General features: G+C 43.5%; 1 protein-coding gene across 5 annotated transcripts in view; it reads right to left on the reverse strand.

Annotated features, from left to right (window-relative positions):
- The window catches only part of LOC119463630 (probable phospholipid-transporting ATPase IIB), an 85443-nt gene that overhangs the window by 7147 nt on the left and 61581 nt on the right, over positions 1 to 16715 (reverse strand). For all 5 annotated transcript variants that reach the window (XM_037724464.2, XM_037724455.2, XM_037724459.2 and 2 more), the window contains 4 exons: positions 15233 to 15421; positions 13072 to 13216; positions 1674 to 1827; positions 1380 to 1511 (listed from right to left, as the gene is read on the reverse strand). In XM_037724464.2, the coding sequence (XP_037580392.1) occupies positions 1380 to 1511; positions 1674 to 1827; positions 13072 to 13216; positions 15233 to 15421 (620 nt within the window). The remainder of the gene's footprint in view (positions 1 to 1379; positions 1512 to 1673; positions 1828 to 13071; positions 13217 to 15232; positions 15422 to 16715) is intronic.

The raw sequence follows: 16715 nt of genomic DNA on the forward strand, positions 1-16715 counted from the left end.
GCAATCAACCCTGGGTTGGTACAATGTAAAACTATTGCAATCTATCTTTATTGCGATAGCAATTATATGGGCACTCCAGGCGCATTTCTGCCGTCATCGTTGCCGTGATGTTCCGTATAAAGTCCAGGGGCAATAACATTGTCGCCGCGCGCCGTATGCTGTAAGTGCGAGTGAAACCGTACGAGGGTGAGCCGACGATGGGGGCTCAATCTCGCATGCGCAAGAGAGGAAGCGTCCCGTCTTCGGTTGCACGCAAGACTCCGTGGGGGAGGAGGAGGGGGAGGAGGGGGGCGTGCTCCGGCGGCTGCTGTGTATGGCGCGGCTGCCCAGGCCCCATCTTGAAAGCGATCTGCGATGGGGACAGAGCGCGAGTGCTCATAGCTTCGTGCTCATAGCTTCGTGCACGCTGTGTTTTTGCCGCTTCGCGTTGAAATGAGAGGCAGCATGAAGGTCAATTCGCTCGCTGCTACTGCTGCGCTTCCTCACTCCAGTTTTTAGACAGCGAGTTTCCGCCGTCATTGAGTGAGATGTGTTCATGCTTCCTTGCGCGTGCGTGATAGCATGCTTGTTAATTTAGTTGGTAAGCGAATGTTTACAAGTTTATACGAATGACAAAACCACTATGTTTACTTCGTATAGCTGTCTACTAATTTGCTATCGCAATCGGTGCTTCGGCTTTCGGGCAAAAGTACAACTTTTTATTCCAAATCCGCCATTAGCCCTTTGCGATATGTCAAAATGGCGCAGGCCATGCCCATATGGGCATAAATACAGATGGAATATTTTTAGGATATGCTGGCCCTGGGGACAGAGACACCCGCACGCTGAACCTACTGCAGTGCGCACCTCCCAAATATCTAGTTTTCTCCCAGTGCCCTCGGCCTACTTTTCGTTGTTTTGCGCCTCAGCTAGGGAGCGCCACGCCGCTCGGCCCACTCAACCATATTCTAGTACACTCTAAATACAGCCACCCTGGCCGTCCCGACAGCAGTGACAACAGCCGGTAGTGGCCGCACGCGTGCCGGTCACTTGCCGGAAGCACCAGAAAGTCTAGTGTTATAAGCGCAAACCATGCGCGAACATCACGAGAAACTGTGTGGGAGGCGCCGTCGCGCGGTCTGCGGAATGTGAACGACCGCACTCTTTTTTGGAGAATGAATCCGCTCGCTGTTCACGGTCACTGCCGAAACACACATGTCGAAGCAGTTCTGGCACAGCGTGGCACAATTTCGGTCAATTTTCTGTGTTTAGCGCAGTTTGGCGCAGGAATCCATATTCGTATCAAAATGGTGCAATTGGCGCAGGAGTCCCACAGTCCCACCCCTGCATTATAAGAGGTAGCGGTTAAAAGGAAACAGCTGAATAAAAAAGGCACTCACCCAACCATTAACAGCCCTTGGTACAGTGCAACTGAAGCAAAGTAGAACACAGATGAGAAAACTGCTTGCATTGTTGAGATGATCAATCCTCGGTGGATAACAAACTGGCTCAGTGCAGCTGACCTCTTGTAGCTGGGAAGGTGGCAGGAAAGTGCAAGTCATCATTCACACTGCATAACACCGAGCTTTCATGTTACAAGCTAAGCAGGCCTCAGAACTTGAAGGAGCTGAAAGCTTAAAATTTGTCTAATCTGTCAGCTGGTTAGAGGCTCACAGAAAAACAAGTATACACACCTGTAGCGACCATGGACAAGCAGCAGTTGAGCAATGTGGTGAAACTGAGTGACAGAAAAGTCAGCCGCCAAGGAAGCTTGGTTGCCCTCTCGACCCACAATGCCTATGCCTGCATCAGCCTCCTGAATCATGCTCACATCATTGCCACCGTCCCCTGGAGAGAATACAAAAGTTTTAAGATTCTAATCACCCAAATATTTCAGCACAACAATTAACATTTGTCATTCATCATTTAGAAAGCAGCGGTGGCCACAGAAAAACCTGATATCTAGACATTACGCGCCAAAAAGAAAACGAAGCCATGAGCACCAGCTATTATTCCAGACCTTTGCACGAAGTAAAAACCACAACATTCCTTTCCATAAGGCAAGAAGTAAATGAGAGAGAAAGCGAGAGAGAAAGCGAGAGAAAAAACTTAGTTGACTAGCACAACCTTGCAGAATGGCAAGTTCGAACTTGAGCAAAGGAGAGCTTGCAACAAAGAGGTCGCAGAGTCTGATGTGTTGCAAGCGCCTATTTTTTTAGTTTCCTATTTTTATATACTATAACACCAGTTACTAGAAAAAAAAACGCAAATTAATACACTTGCTTGATATTTATGCAACCACTGTGCCATGAGGTGATCAGCCAGTAAGCACACAGAATACTGGCACATCAAGAAATTCTAGACAAAGTTGCCCATGGTCACCTTAGCCAGTAAAGGAGAATGACGCCTGCATCAGTAAGCGCCCACACTCTTCTTTAATTTGTGGGGTCCCTGTCAAACAGAGCAAAGAAATATCTGACACATCATTGAAACCTCATGCTCTTTGCACTGTGCTTGGTCTGTCAGAATGCTTGAACTTGTTTTGGCACTGTTACCAGTCAGATGGCCTAAACTGCCGCTACAACTATACATACATGTGCATACAGCTACCACAAACGTCGATGCCTCAGCACGTGCGCATGTGATCCCCTCAAGGCAGAACTTTGTGGTTCAGCTGGAACATTTCGGCACAGAGCAATATGCGATTTGGTACACTTTACCTTTGCATGTACCCCAGCACGTGTGCAGGTGGTCCCACATGAGTGAGAAGTGTGGCTCATGCTGTTGCTAAACACCATTTTAAGCCTAGAGCTTATGGGACCCCTTTGGACCCCCTTCTCTGGTTCACACACAACTTAGGCCATTCGCCCGTGCAATCGCTGGTGACATGCCATTCCAGCCTTATTGTGGATAGCGTATATTCCCTGTGGCAGCTGCCGCCGGCACAACGTGGAGCCTGCTGCTTGCACGGGCATGTCACGTTACGCCGTGCGTACGAACAGTGCCCGAGGAACGGGCCCCTCTCGCCCTCTCTTCGGCATCACTCTCCTTCAGCATACAAGGTACGCGGGTGCCTTTGCCTGGCAAATTCACCTTTGGTGTTCTTGGCTGTTGGACATGCACTTGGTCCCACACCCCTATGAGCAAGGCGGCCCCCCCTTTGTGTGGCGAACCTAGCTCGGAAGAGCCTGCGTGGCGGAGCGGACTTTCCGGGAGCTTTCACCTGTAACCTGCAACTGCCACCCTGTATGCACATTTTGTATGCACACATTGTGTGCACATTTTGTACAAAACAGAGAATAAACCCCAATTCATTTGTACCATGGCTCGAGTCGTCTCTACGCCTTGCCGATGAGTCAGCCTGCCGCGGCACCTCTTTGTGTACGCTGCAGAGTGGGAACAAGCTACGCGACTCCTTAGACCTTAGCTAGCCGGGACCGGTCACGTTAGCCCGAACCCCCACACGCTATGCCTCATTACATATTGCTACTTTGAGTTATACAGGCGACTTCTGTTAATTCGACCAGGATGGGACTGACGAAATTGATCGAATTATCTGTTTGAGGGTGAAAGACGCAACTCTTTGAGGGTGATGCAACTCTTTGAGGGTAACTCTTTAAGGGTGAAAGACGCAAATATGCAGTGCCGCAAACAAGTTCCAAATGGTCAATGCCATATATTTACGATGCCATATGTATGTTTAAAAAAATGCGGCAATTTTTAAACTCTCTGCTGCCCAGCAAGTGTGTGTATACAAGAATTTTTTTTTGCTCCATAGTCTCTTGGTTTTAATTCCACACCCGCACATCAGCGACCGCTCGCGCATACGCACATGCACGGGCACGCGGCAGTTAGTTTGCTTTCATCTCTCAAGCTGTTTTTATTTACTGCACTCACAAAAGCTGCTATTTGGTTTCTAATCACTCAAAGCGCCACTGCTAGATGCTCGCTCGTTTATTGCTCACAGGGGTCCGATTACATCTACTGACAGGCGGGCGCTGGTATTACGAATGATGCTGTAATATACGAACGATGCTGCCATGCCAGCGTTTTTCTTCAGGCTCGCAAAAACTGATTGCCCCTCGTTGAGATGGGACGAAGGATTACTGCAAGTTTCTGACTCGTTTGCTTTTTCTGACGGGCAGACAGCCATCCAGTTTTCTTGTGTGCATGGTTCATATATGCTATGGACGTGCGCGGTGGTTGCTCTCCTGCAAGTGAATCGAGGGGCGATTACCTCCGATGCAGACTTCTGCCCAAATGCCGAATCGGAATATATCTATTCTAGTGTATCTACTTTTTTTTATTCTTACTATAAGTATTTATGCAAGCCCATCTGTACTTATGAATTAACAATGCATGTTTACCTACAGAAAATATTTTTTTTGTCATTTTAATGGTCACTCAAAAAGAATTGCAGTAATTTTTTTTCGAAATATATTTTAAATATGCATTTAAAAAAAAATCGACCCTGGGGGTTTCATTTGGTAAAAAAAATTGATCCTCAATGGGTTAAACAAAATGCAGAAAAAACGCCAAAACACGTCAATTCATTTGGCAATATTGTCCCTATTCTAAATGCCTCCAAATCAAATGCGCGCCCGCTTTCTATGTGTTCAAAGTAAAAAACTAACGTAGGAATGGCATTAAAGCTCCTAAACGAAGTGGAAAAGTTACGCACACCCAATTTTCTAGCAAGAAAAATTGTTGCACAGTGGTGGCTGGTTTCCTAAAGTGAGCTTCACCACAGAATTTTTGAAGTCAGCTCCGCCGCGATACATTTGCATTATGCAGTAAAGCATACTACCGTTGCAAAGGCAGTTCGGGGTTCGTGTTAACTGTACTACGCAGACAATATTCGGCTCAACTTCCCTTAAAAAAAAGACCCACATTAGAATCAGGTAAACATCGTAATCAGACATTGTGAGCTACGGTTATTGCTTGAAAACCTTCCAAGGGTGGGGCGAAAGCAGGTGCTTTCGATGAGAGATTACGAGTGTTCAATGCATTCACTGTGCTTTAAACTCTGCAGAGACAGATGCTGCCAGTAAAATGGTCGCTATCCGGGTCCCTATAGGGGTCAGGCACTTGCATCCTGACTGGTCATGTCCGAGTTACCCGGCGAAGGCCAATTTTAGGAATGAAATAACAAAATTTTGGGCCCATAGAAATGCATGGACGCCGGGGGCCCTTGGATCAAATTAACCGAAAATTCGAACCGGAGTCGAATTAACCGAAGTCAACTGTATTTGTAACAATTAAAAACCTTTTTGCATGTTGGCTAAAGTAAAATGTAATTTCAGTTATCTTCCCTTTATGCTATGCTCAATTTAGGTTGTGTTCCATGAAAAGATAGGTTGCCCACTTCTAACTACCGTAAAAACCCACGTATAGCTCGAGGTTTTTTTTTTGCATATTTTACTATATGAAATTTTCACCCCTTACTATATGCAGATCTCAACATTTTTCAGCCCAAATTTGCAGTTCCCGTTTCGGTATTGCTTGGCGCTGTCATCATCAGCTCCTTGCGCAATAATCAGTCGCCATTGTAACCAAGCTGACTTCGCAACAGGCACGCTGACTTCACGACAGCCATGCTTTGCACAATTGATTGGGCACGGCGGCACCGCAACGAACATGTGGTCCTCAAACCCCTTCGTTTTTCTTTTCCAGGCAATACCGGGAATCCTGCTGGCGACCCAGAGCAAGAAGCACGTTTCGCAACTTCCCGAACAAACCATTGATAGAAGTACAAGCAGAGATTCCAGCGATGTTCCATGGGCCGATCTGTTCGTCGACACACGGGCATAACTGGACAGCTATCATACCACGATACCAGGCTACGTGACGTCATCGACGACTGACACTTATAAAGAGAACAGCTTACAAGATTCCGGCATCGGGCACGGCGACACCACAACGAACATGGGATCCTCAAACCCCTTCGTTTTTCTTCTCCAGGTGAGAAAATATTTTGGAAAATACTATCACAGTAATGACCTGTTTCTCCTGGTACTGCCGTGCCCTTGGCCAATGTGTTTTATAGTTAGCCGTTTTTTCGCATTTTTAAAACTGCTACTGCTAGTGGATGGCGATATCGCGAGCAATCCTGGCGATTGCAGAGATTCGAAATGTTGCCTCTGACCTAAATACTATCAAAGAAGAAAACAAGAGAACCAATGAATCCTTAACAGCTATACATGCTAAGCTCGACAAGCTTGCACTTCTAGAAGATAGGATAACTTCTGCTGAAGAAAAGGCATCGTCGCTGGAACACAGCATCAATCGCATGGCTAGACAAATCAATGAACTTGAGAACAGAAGCAGGCTGTCAAATTTAAAGTATTTGGCATTACTGTGACCGAAATTGAGACTACAGCTACTCTCAAGGCGGAAATTACTGGCAAACTTCTCAGAGACACCCTCGGGGTGACAATATCGGGAACCGAAAGAATTCATCGCCTCGGTGCAAAAAAATTTTTAAAAAAATAAGACCAGTAATATTCAAGCTTGTTGACTTCAGAGACAAATCCAAAATACTCAGAAATTGTTCGAAACTAAAAGGCTCCAGGGTATCTATCGGCGAAGACTTTTCAATGAGAGTACGGAACATAAGAAAAAATCTCTGGGTTAGCAGCAAGACAAACAGAGGTAGACAAGAAAAAGTTACGTTACACTTTGATAAAATTAAAATCAAGGATCAGTTATTCACTTGGAATGAGGAGATGAACACCAGAGTAGCAGTCACAAAAAACTAAGCAAAGCACGTAACCACTCACCCTACCAGACATATGAAAACTTTACCGTCATTAATATCAATGCCAGAAGTGTCGTAAACTAGGTGGTCGAAGTGGAAGCATTCCTTCTTGAGCATAGTCCTGATGTCGTCACTATCACCGAAACATGGCTCTCCCCACTTATATCAAACAGCGATATCTTTCCACCGGGCTACGTAGTGCTATGCAGCGACAGAAGTACAAGTGGCGGCGGAGTTGCAATTTTAGTGAAGGACGACATTCAGGTAACGCCCCTACCACAAATCGACGGCGCCGAGGCACTTTGGTGTAAGATCAAGAAGGCGAACTTAACAGCTGCGGTTGCAACACTGTATCGCGCACCTAACTCAGCAGTAGATGGGTTACAAGCTTTGACCGAATATATTCAAATTCATCTTAAAGACGCAAAACAAATCATTCTTACTGGAGATTACAATCTTCCTGACATAGACTGGAATTTGAATTGCAGTGGGCACACAGAAGTAGCCTCTGCAGAAACAATGCCAGAGATAGAATTCAACTTCGGTTCACAACAGATAATTCGATAACCCACTCGCATCACTTCCACAAGCTGCAGTAATCTGGATTTAATATTTATAAGTGACAATTTCCTTTCAGATAGTGCCACGTGGGAAGTATTGGACGGCGTATCAGACCATAAAGCAACTAAATGTTCTATGTTATTGCACTCACTAAAGCATAAGGATGAGATTTTCACGAATGTTTTAGACTGATCAAATGCTGATGATGTCAGCACTATTGATTTTCTTGAAAACGGTTATTTGGCTTTTCTTAATGATTACCAAAATGACACAGTTCGAGCAGATGACTTGTGGCTATCTTTTAAGAACATTGTTCAAAACTGTTTGACATCATTTGTACCCATAAGGAAAAAGAGAGTGCATAAAAAGAACCCGTGGATAACCCGCGATATAATACACATAAAACATAGGGTTACAAGGCTAAGAAAAGCTAAAAATAGGTCTGACGAATCTCACTTAACTGAACTAATCCCCAAGCTCTCCCATTCTCTAAAAGCAAATATAAGAGCAGCTAAAGATAGATACCTTAATGTTACTTTAAATAACTTTATCAAAACGGCTCCCCATAAATTCTGGCAATATTTGAACTCCCGAACTCACAAAAAAACAACCTACCTCACACTGAAGCTTTCAAGAAATCGAAAATGTTTAATGACTATTTCAACTCTGTTTTTGGCATTGATAATGGCGTTTTACCCCCAAGAGGAATTGATGAAGGGACTAGAAGGGAACCAATGGGCGAGATAATTATTACGGAGCCAGGGATCTTTTCACTGCTTCTTAACATTGATGAGAAAAAATCCAGTGGACCTGATGGCATTCGAAATACTTTTCTGAAAAGATACGCCGAATGGATGGCCAAATACCTTTCACTTATTTAACAAAAATCTATGAACACTGGTGAATTACCGCGTGAATGGAAAACTGCTAAGATTATACCGATCCATAAATCTGGAGATGCTACAAATCCCTCTAACTATCGTCCAGTTTCTTTAACCTGCACTGTTTGCAAAATATTCGAACATATCATACTTAAACACATTATGCAGTTCGTCAACAACAACAAACTTCTATATGAAAATCAACATGGGTTTAGAAAAGGCCGGTCGATGACAACGCAACTAATACCGTATTTATTCGAATCTAGGCCGATAGTTTTTTTCAAATAATCACATACGAAACTCTAGGGTCGGCTTAGATTCGAGGATTTAAAAAAACGCGCCAGTTTTTAACTGAAATCTAGAAAAGTCAGTATCGCAGCCGCTACTAGCCGCGCCAGTAGCGAACTGAAGTTAGAGTGTACTAGACACTCTACTGAAGTGCACGAGCGACGTCGCCATTTTGACCTGCGTCGTACCGGTAGTATCGGTACAGTGTCTGTATCGGTATGGTGCAGCATCGGCGCGCGGTGTGGTGTTATCGTAATGACACCAAATGGGCGATGCCATTATAGTGCCGCTTTCTAAACGAATACTGTATTTACTCGAATCTAACGCGCACTTTCAACACGACCCTAAATCTGCGTCGGCATTTCAAAATGGCCGCCTCGCACGCGCATCGAGCCTAGCTACCGTAGCATGCGGAAGCTTCCGCCATGTGCTGCAGTACACGTGCTTAGGCAATAGTCTACCGTCTGTCTTCACGTTCTCAGCGTCTGCTCTATCAGCATGAAGTACCGAGTTCATCATGATGCCGCATTTAAAAGGAAAGTGATCATCTGTGCGGAGACGGACGGAAATCGGGCCGCATCACGGGCGTTCGGAGAATCCGAAACTTGCGAGCGGGACTGGCACAAACAGAAGGAGAGGATTTTCGCCAGCAAAGCAATGCGGAACGGTTTCAGTGGACCGAAGCAGGACGTAATCTGCGACGATCCACTCCGGCGATATGATCGCCTTGGCCCTATCTTGAAAGCAATCTGCGACGGGTAAAGTCCGCCGCGCGCCGGGTTTTCGCCGCGTTGAAGCGAGAGGCATGCTAGCACGAAGGCGCGCTTTGTCTCCAGCGTTCTGACAGTTCGTTTCCGCGGTCAACGAGCGAGATGTGTTCATGTTTGCTTGTGCGCGCGTGACACTGTGCTTGTTAATATCAGTCTACTAATTTGCTAACGCATTCGATGCATCGCCTTTCGGGCGAAACTGTGACTTTTTTTATTCATCGCAACTTCAGTGCATCGGGAGGAAATCTATTTTTCCAAGTACTGTAAAGAATTTTTTTTGTTTCCTCGCAGAAAACGGGTGCGCGTTACAATCGAGGAAGCGTGAGAATCGAGTAAATACGGTAGTTGTGCTAGCCGTGGAGGCATCGTCAAACGTTCAAGCCGGGCGGAGCTTCGGCATCGGTCTGTCGTTGGAGGGGGCCACGGGAGATGCTTTTTGCGTGCGCCGCAACGAGAATGACATTTACCCAGGAACATTGATCGTGCGCTCCTTCCAAAAATGCAGCATCTCTAATGCGCTTGATGGTACTGAATACAGCGCACTGTTTGAAGATGTCAGCAGTAAGGAAGATAGCGACGAGGCTAGCAGCGATGGTGACATAGAATGAGCTCGGCATGTTCATATGTAATAAATGCTGTTTCATGTTGCTAATGCTGTCCTCGCTTTTTCGTTCGGCCTACATTCGAGGTAAGTTTTTCTTTTTTTTTTTTCTGGCTTCGAACTTTTGGGGGGTCGGCTTAGAATCGGAGTCAGCCTAGATTCGAGTTAATACGGTAGAAACAATCCACGACCTCGCAACCTCCATTAATAACCGCGGACAAACTGACGTTATCTTTCTTGATCTATCAAAAGCCTTTGACCGGGTATCGCACACTAAGTTATTCTGGAAACTTGATAACTTATTTGGTAATTGCAAGGTCACAAAATGGATTAAAAATTACCTTTCAGACAGGACCCAGTATACTCACTGCAACGGCTACTCATCCGAACACTCACCTGTTCTATCTGGAGTGCCGCAATTCACAGTACCAGCTCCTATTCTTTTCCTCATTTTTATTAATGAATTAGCTGAGAACTCGAATGTGACAGTCAGCCTGTTCGCAGATGATTGTATATTATATAAAGAAGTCAACAATACTACAGACCAAGTTATTCTCAACAATGCACGAACTGGTGCCGATCATGGCAGATGAATATTAATCTAGATAAATCTGTCTGTATGACAATATCAAGAAAAAAGAAGCCTCTGTCGTTCACCTATATAAATGATCAAGTACCGTTAAAAGTCGTTGAACATTACAAGTACCTCGGGGTAATTATTTCCTCAGACTTAAATGGGATAAACAGGTGTCATACATTTCATGAAAGGCCTTTTCCACTCTTTGCTCGCTAAAACGGTCACTCCGGACTGCTTCACCAAGTACAAAACTATTAGCATATACATCATTAGTTCACTCAATTCTTGAATATGGTATTATAGGTTGGTTTCCACACACGAAATAATGTATTGATAAATTAGAAGCAAGACAAAGGAAAGCAATTAGATGTGTACAACAAGTATCGACGCCGTGATTCACCTTCTGAACTCCTTGCAAGAGCAGGTCTTTTCACAATAAACAAACGAGCAAAGCTTCTACGTCTCAAGTTCGTATTCCAGCTCTTAAATAATGTAGTAAACGGAAATAGCCGCCAACTCCTATCGTTCTCAGACACCAGGCTTACTAGAACAAAACATAGTAGACACTTGTAAAAGTACAGATTCCACAATGATACATTTAAGTCCTCATTTTTCCCACAGACAATAACAGAATCGAATGCACTACCTGAACATGTCGTTAGTAGTAGTTCAACTGATATGTTTGTCTCAAGACTAACTAATTATATTTCTCTACTGCCTTAGCTTGAAAGATTAAATGTACGTATCGGTGTTTTTCATGCCAGTGATTGTTCGTGGAAAGTTTTCTTTTTTTTATGTTTACAGTGTTAGTAATACCTTCGTGTATACGAATTGCATACATTGACATGACTTGCAGGAAAGTGTCTGTACTGCCTTTATTCTTTGTCCACAATATTTGGAATTGTTATTAACATAAACTGTTAACCATGTTTGATACCACTTTCACAGTTGTATTTGTGTCCTGACCCTGCTGCAGCCATATATATAAGGCTAGCAGTATGTATTAAATAAAATATTTAAAAAATAATTATGTCAGGACGACGAAAGCAGTATTCGGCTACTTTTAAAAAGTGATTGTAGCTGCCGAAATTATCAGCAACTGTGCTGCAGGGGAGCAGTTCGGTCTGGATGAGCGCAGCATTTGCGGTTGGAGGAAGCAAAGGGAAGCCCTCTTTGTGTACAGCGGCCTGAGAAGAAGTTCCGGGGGCCGAAGAATGGAGTGTTTCCTGAAGGTGAACTGGACCTGACACACTTCGTTCAATAGCAATGAGCTGCGTGCCTCACTGTCAACATTGAGCTGCTGTATGCAAAGGCAAGAGAGATTGCTAGAGAAAAAGGCATTCTGCGGATGAACTTTACAGAAAGTAAGCACTGGGTGTCTTGTTTTGTGTGCTGTGCTGGATTTTATTTACGTCAGCGCACGTTCATATCACAGAAGCTGCCAGAAAGCTACTAAGAGCTGCTTGTGGTCTTTCAGCTGGGCCAGATCGGCAATGCTGATCAAATGCAAGTATAGCTGGACATGCCCTCAGCACTAACAGTGCAGCAGAAAGATTTCAGACAAGTTTTGGTGAGGTCAAGTAAAAGTGAGAAGGTCTGAGACACCATAATGTTGTCCTGCATGGCAGACAGTTGCAAGCTATCACCCTATGTGATGCTCAAATGGAAGACTCTGCCGAAAGGGGACAAGTTTAAAAAAAAAAATGGGTGCTCTACTGGATAAAGTATGTGGTGACGGCAGCCTGGAGAACTGCTGAGGCTCCCATCACTACTTGTCCTGGACACTTTTCGCTGTCACCTGGCTGACTCGGTGAAGCGACTGCAGCGAGAGTCCAACATCAAGCTTGTCGCCATCCCAGGATGGATGACATCCCAGTTGCAACTGCTAGATGTGTGCATAAATAAACCATTCAAAGACCACATCAAGCATTACTATATGGAGTGGATGAGGTTGGGAGAGCCTGAAGGCGACTTCTGCCGCACGGATGAAACGAGCCTCTCCAACGATGCTCAGCTCGTGGATCGCTGACGCTTGGGCCTACACAGTGGTGTAGCCAGGGGGTGGCACACCAGCCACGTGTCCCTCCCGAAATTTCCGTGTTAGCATGCGATTTTCCCAGCCCCCCTGCGACCCCGGTCCTCCCACCTCCCCTCCCCTCCCAAAAGAGTACCCACCAAAAAAAAAAAAAATCTGGCTACGAGCACTGGGCCTGCATTCCCAGGAGCTCATCTGTTGCGCATTCAAGAAATGTTCGATATTGGACGCACTTGATGGCACTGAAGACGAGTTTCTATGGCAGGATATTTCCAACAAGGGACAGATAGACAAAGAACCGCTGCACTTTCCGCCAAGAGTCCGACTCCGCCGAGAGTCCGACAAGGGACTCTCGGCGGAAAGTGCAACGGTTGACAATGACTAAAATGTCAGGTGCAACGGACGATAATAACTAAAGAGTGAAGCAGTGGAAATAAATGCTTTCAGTGATCGTTTTCCTCAGACTATATGCCAATGAAAACTTTTTCCATTTTTGCTGTCCCCAAATTACACCTCGGACTATATGCAGGTCCAAGCTAAACGCAGGTTTTTACGGTATTAGAAAATATCAAGGAACAAATGGAAGAACTTTTACAAGGAAGAAAATTGCCATCAGCCTTACCAACAGCACATGTAGTTTTCTCGGTATACTGTTTGATAAGACGGACAACTTCCGCTTTTTGTGTAGGAGAGCAGCGACAGCACACGACTGCAGGGCACTGGCAAGCCAACTCCATGAATTCTCGAGGATAGAACTTCAGACACACCTGAAGGAGATTAAACAAGGTGGCAGTTTGGGAAAGTTACTACTGCATTTTGATTCAATATCAGTGCGGAAAACAGAAGGGGAAACACACGTGACAAACAACAGCAAATTCATTTGTCCCTTCTGTTTGCTGCATTGCTATTGTACAAACGAAACTGAAGAGATGGCACGTAAATAAGTGACAGCGTACAACTCGAGCAGACACAGAACTGCAATGACACAGATGCATAACTTTTTTTTTTTGCTTTGTTCTGCAATGAATGCCGTAAAGTCCACAAACGCGAGTTAAAGTGCTTCTATAGCTAAAGAGGAGAGCTATTGTTTTCCTGACTACATTGTACAATACCACACAAGAAGACCTAGCTCTAATGCTGGTGTGCATTTCAAATGTCCCAAACAATCATCCCCCATTTAACATGCATGCAAATAAGCAGTATAGATAGAGAAATGCTGCATATAGAGATGGTAATGTGTACTGGCAAAATATCACAAGCAATAGAAAATAAAAGTGCATTGAGAATTGTAACCCAAGAGCAACCATTAATAAATGGCTGACAAAATGAAGTATATCATGTCATAAGATATAGTCTTTGTTAATTAACTTTACTGGTAAAAGCAATCCAATGAAATTAATTACTGAGTGGCTCTAGAAAAGGCCCAATCTCTAGTCTATAACAAAGTTTAAAAATAGTACCAGAATTTTACTGCCAGGCTTTTTTAGAGAAAAACAAGTAGGAAAAAAATTTTTGATGTAAACCAGCAAGGCATTTATTCCGTTCACAATTGGATACGAAACTACCTAAATGGAAGAACCCAGTCTGTCATCCTAAACAACGCCGCATCTTCACCAATAACGGTGTCTTTGGGCATTCCTTAGGGAAGCTTACTGGGGCCCTTGTTTTTTTGCGGAGGCTACATAAACACAAAACGACATTGTTGAAATAATTACATCACCCATAAAGCTATTTGCTGACTGCGCGATTTACAGAGAAATTACTACTGAAAATGACATAGGTACTTTGCGAACAGATTAAGATAAGGCAGTGAACTGGTGTAAAAAATTAAACACGAATTTAAATAGTAAAAAGTGCAGTAGCGTAAGTTTTTCCAGAAAATAATCCAAATTGCAGCACCAATGTATTATCAATGGCACACTTATTGACATGCAGTCGGAATACAAGTATCTAGGAGTCTATTTCACCAAATCACTCTCTTGGCATAAACAAACTGACACTGTCATAGCAAAAGCTAGTAGGATGCTACATTTTATTCGCAGAAATTTCAAACAGGCCACGCACAAAGTTAGAGAAACTTTATCTTCTTACATGTCAGGACAATACTTATTATGCCTGATTAATATGGGATTCCTATCAAGATTACCTCATTAATAGAGTGGAAAAACTACAGAACCAAGCAGTAAGGTTTGTTTGTAATTACAGCACGTACTCTAGCATTTCAGAAATGAAGGCCACTTTAGGATGGGATCTGCTACATGTGCATAGGCAGAAGCTAAGGCTCAAACTATTGCACCGAATATATAATAGATAGGTATCAATCGCTACAACTATCTTCTGGAACCAGATTGCATATCGACTTTCTGTGATAACAAAAAATCTCAGCCTATAACTGCAGAACACTTTTTACTATTCTTTTTTCCCCAACTCAATTAGACATTGGAACAGTTTATCAAATGATATAGTAAATGTATCAAATAAACTCTTTTATTCTATGCTGTGATATCGCTCTTGTAAAATAATTGTGTGTGTTCTACATCCTGAAAACTTGTTTGTTTCACCTTACTTGTATGTCTTTCTCTAAATGCTATTGTAGTGGTTTTGTTTGTGAGTATATCTGTGCAAAAGCTTTTCTGTTTTACTGGTTATGTTTTGTTCCCCCCTACGTAATGCCTTTATGGTGACGTAGGTACTCTGTAAATAACTAAATAAATAAATAAATAAATAAATAAAATAATTTCTCAAGAAGGCAAGAACTATATTTTCTAACATGTTATTATTACCTCAAGAGCATCACCCCGAATAATGAGGGCATAATCATTCCGACGTCTGAACTTATTCAGTTCACATCGGGCTTCAGTTCGATTTGCGACAGACTCAAAGATATGCAACTCCTGGGACCTGGACACCAAACGAGATGATTTCGCAATGCTTGTGGCAGTTTCCAGCTTGTCTCCTGTCAGCATCCACACCTTAAAAAAAAGAAGCAACAGTAACAAACAAAACAGTTTTATGATGTGCAACAGCATTCCACATGCATGCGCAAGAGAAGATGAATACTAATGTAAGAGCTATACTACAGTACTACACTGCTGGAGTCTTGAGTATGATTACAAACGCCTATTTCCTTTTCATACCCATGATGAGCTTCTAAGCTTACAGCTATTACAAACAAAAAATGCAGTAATAAGGCAGATATTCCCTGAAATATCTAACACCTACATGTAATCTTTATATACAGATAACGAAGGCTTATTGCATTTAAGGAATGCTTTTTACTAGGGGTGTGCAAATACCGAACAGTAGATTTTGAATCGAATCGAATCGAGAAAAAAAAAAAAAAGCTGAATATCGAATAAAATATAGAAAAATTAAACACAAACATTTATGATTCCAAATTTTGGGCAATTTCACATTACATAACAAGACTCTTCCTAGCTATCAGTAACTTAGGAACCTATTAATAGAGATGTAGAGCATGCCACCACTGATAACAACTCAGTTCGTATATGAAGGTCTGGAAAATGTTTTTTATCGACAGAATGTCTGTCAAATAGAATTAATTACTTTTTTTCCCCTCTGAAACGGAAGAAAAAGCGAAGTGCTTAATGGCAATCTGCTATTGCTTAAAAAGTATTGCTTTCCAGTTTTCTTCCAGAAAACAGGAGGGTTTTTCCATCTTTATGGCCGGTGGTTTCTGTGGGTTATCGTCGGCTCATTAAAGGGCCCCTCACCAGCTCTGGCCGTTTTGAGCTGACAAACACAGTGCATACAATGCGCACTAATGATTGTGTCTGTGAAGTACCACATCCCTCTGCACCGTGGAAAGAGCTTAAATTTCTAACAAAATGCTGTTTGCCCTTCTCCTCCCGGGTGCCCGCACTCCCAGCCGGAGAATCGACGTACATCGCATAAGTGTGCCTACGTAATTCGCTGTGCTGTGACATCACTCCTAGAGGCACGTGACTTCGAGAATTATTCAAGGCAACAACAGTTATTTGTTTGATCTGTTGCTTCAATAGACAACTTAAAGTTTAGAGAAAAAATTAAATCTACAAACCGAATGTCTGTGCGTCTTTGTGCTACTTCGTACCGTAGCAAGAGAGATGTACTTCTGTTTCATCTGCTTCTTCCCATGTCGTGCAGTTGAGCACGCAGAGAGCATAAGTGTCATCTTCTACTGTGTTCCAGCGTGCGATCATGCTCTGTAAACCACTTGCGTCTGCCTCGGTGTTCGTGCAGCACTGACATACCACTAGTCAGGTG

Source organism: Dermacentor silvarum, chromosome 1 (genome assembly GCF_013339745.2).
Source record: "Dermacentor silvarum isolate Dsil-2018 chromosome 1, BIME_Dsil_1.4, whole genome shotgun sequence".
In the NCBI taxonomy this organism is placed as follows: domain Eukaryota; kingdom Metazoa; phylum Arthropoda; class Arachnida; order Ixodida; family Ixodidae; genus Dermacentor; species Dermacentor silvarum.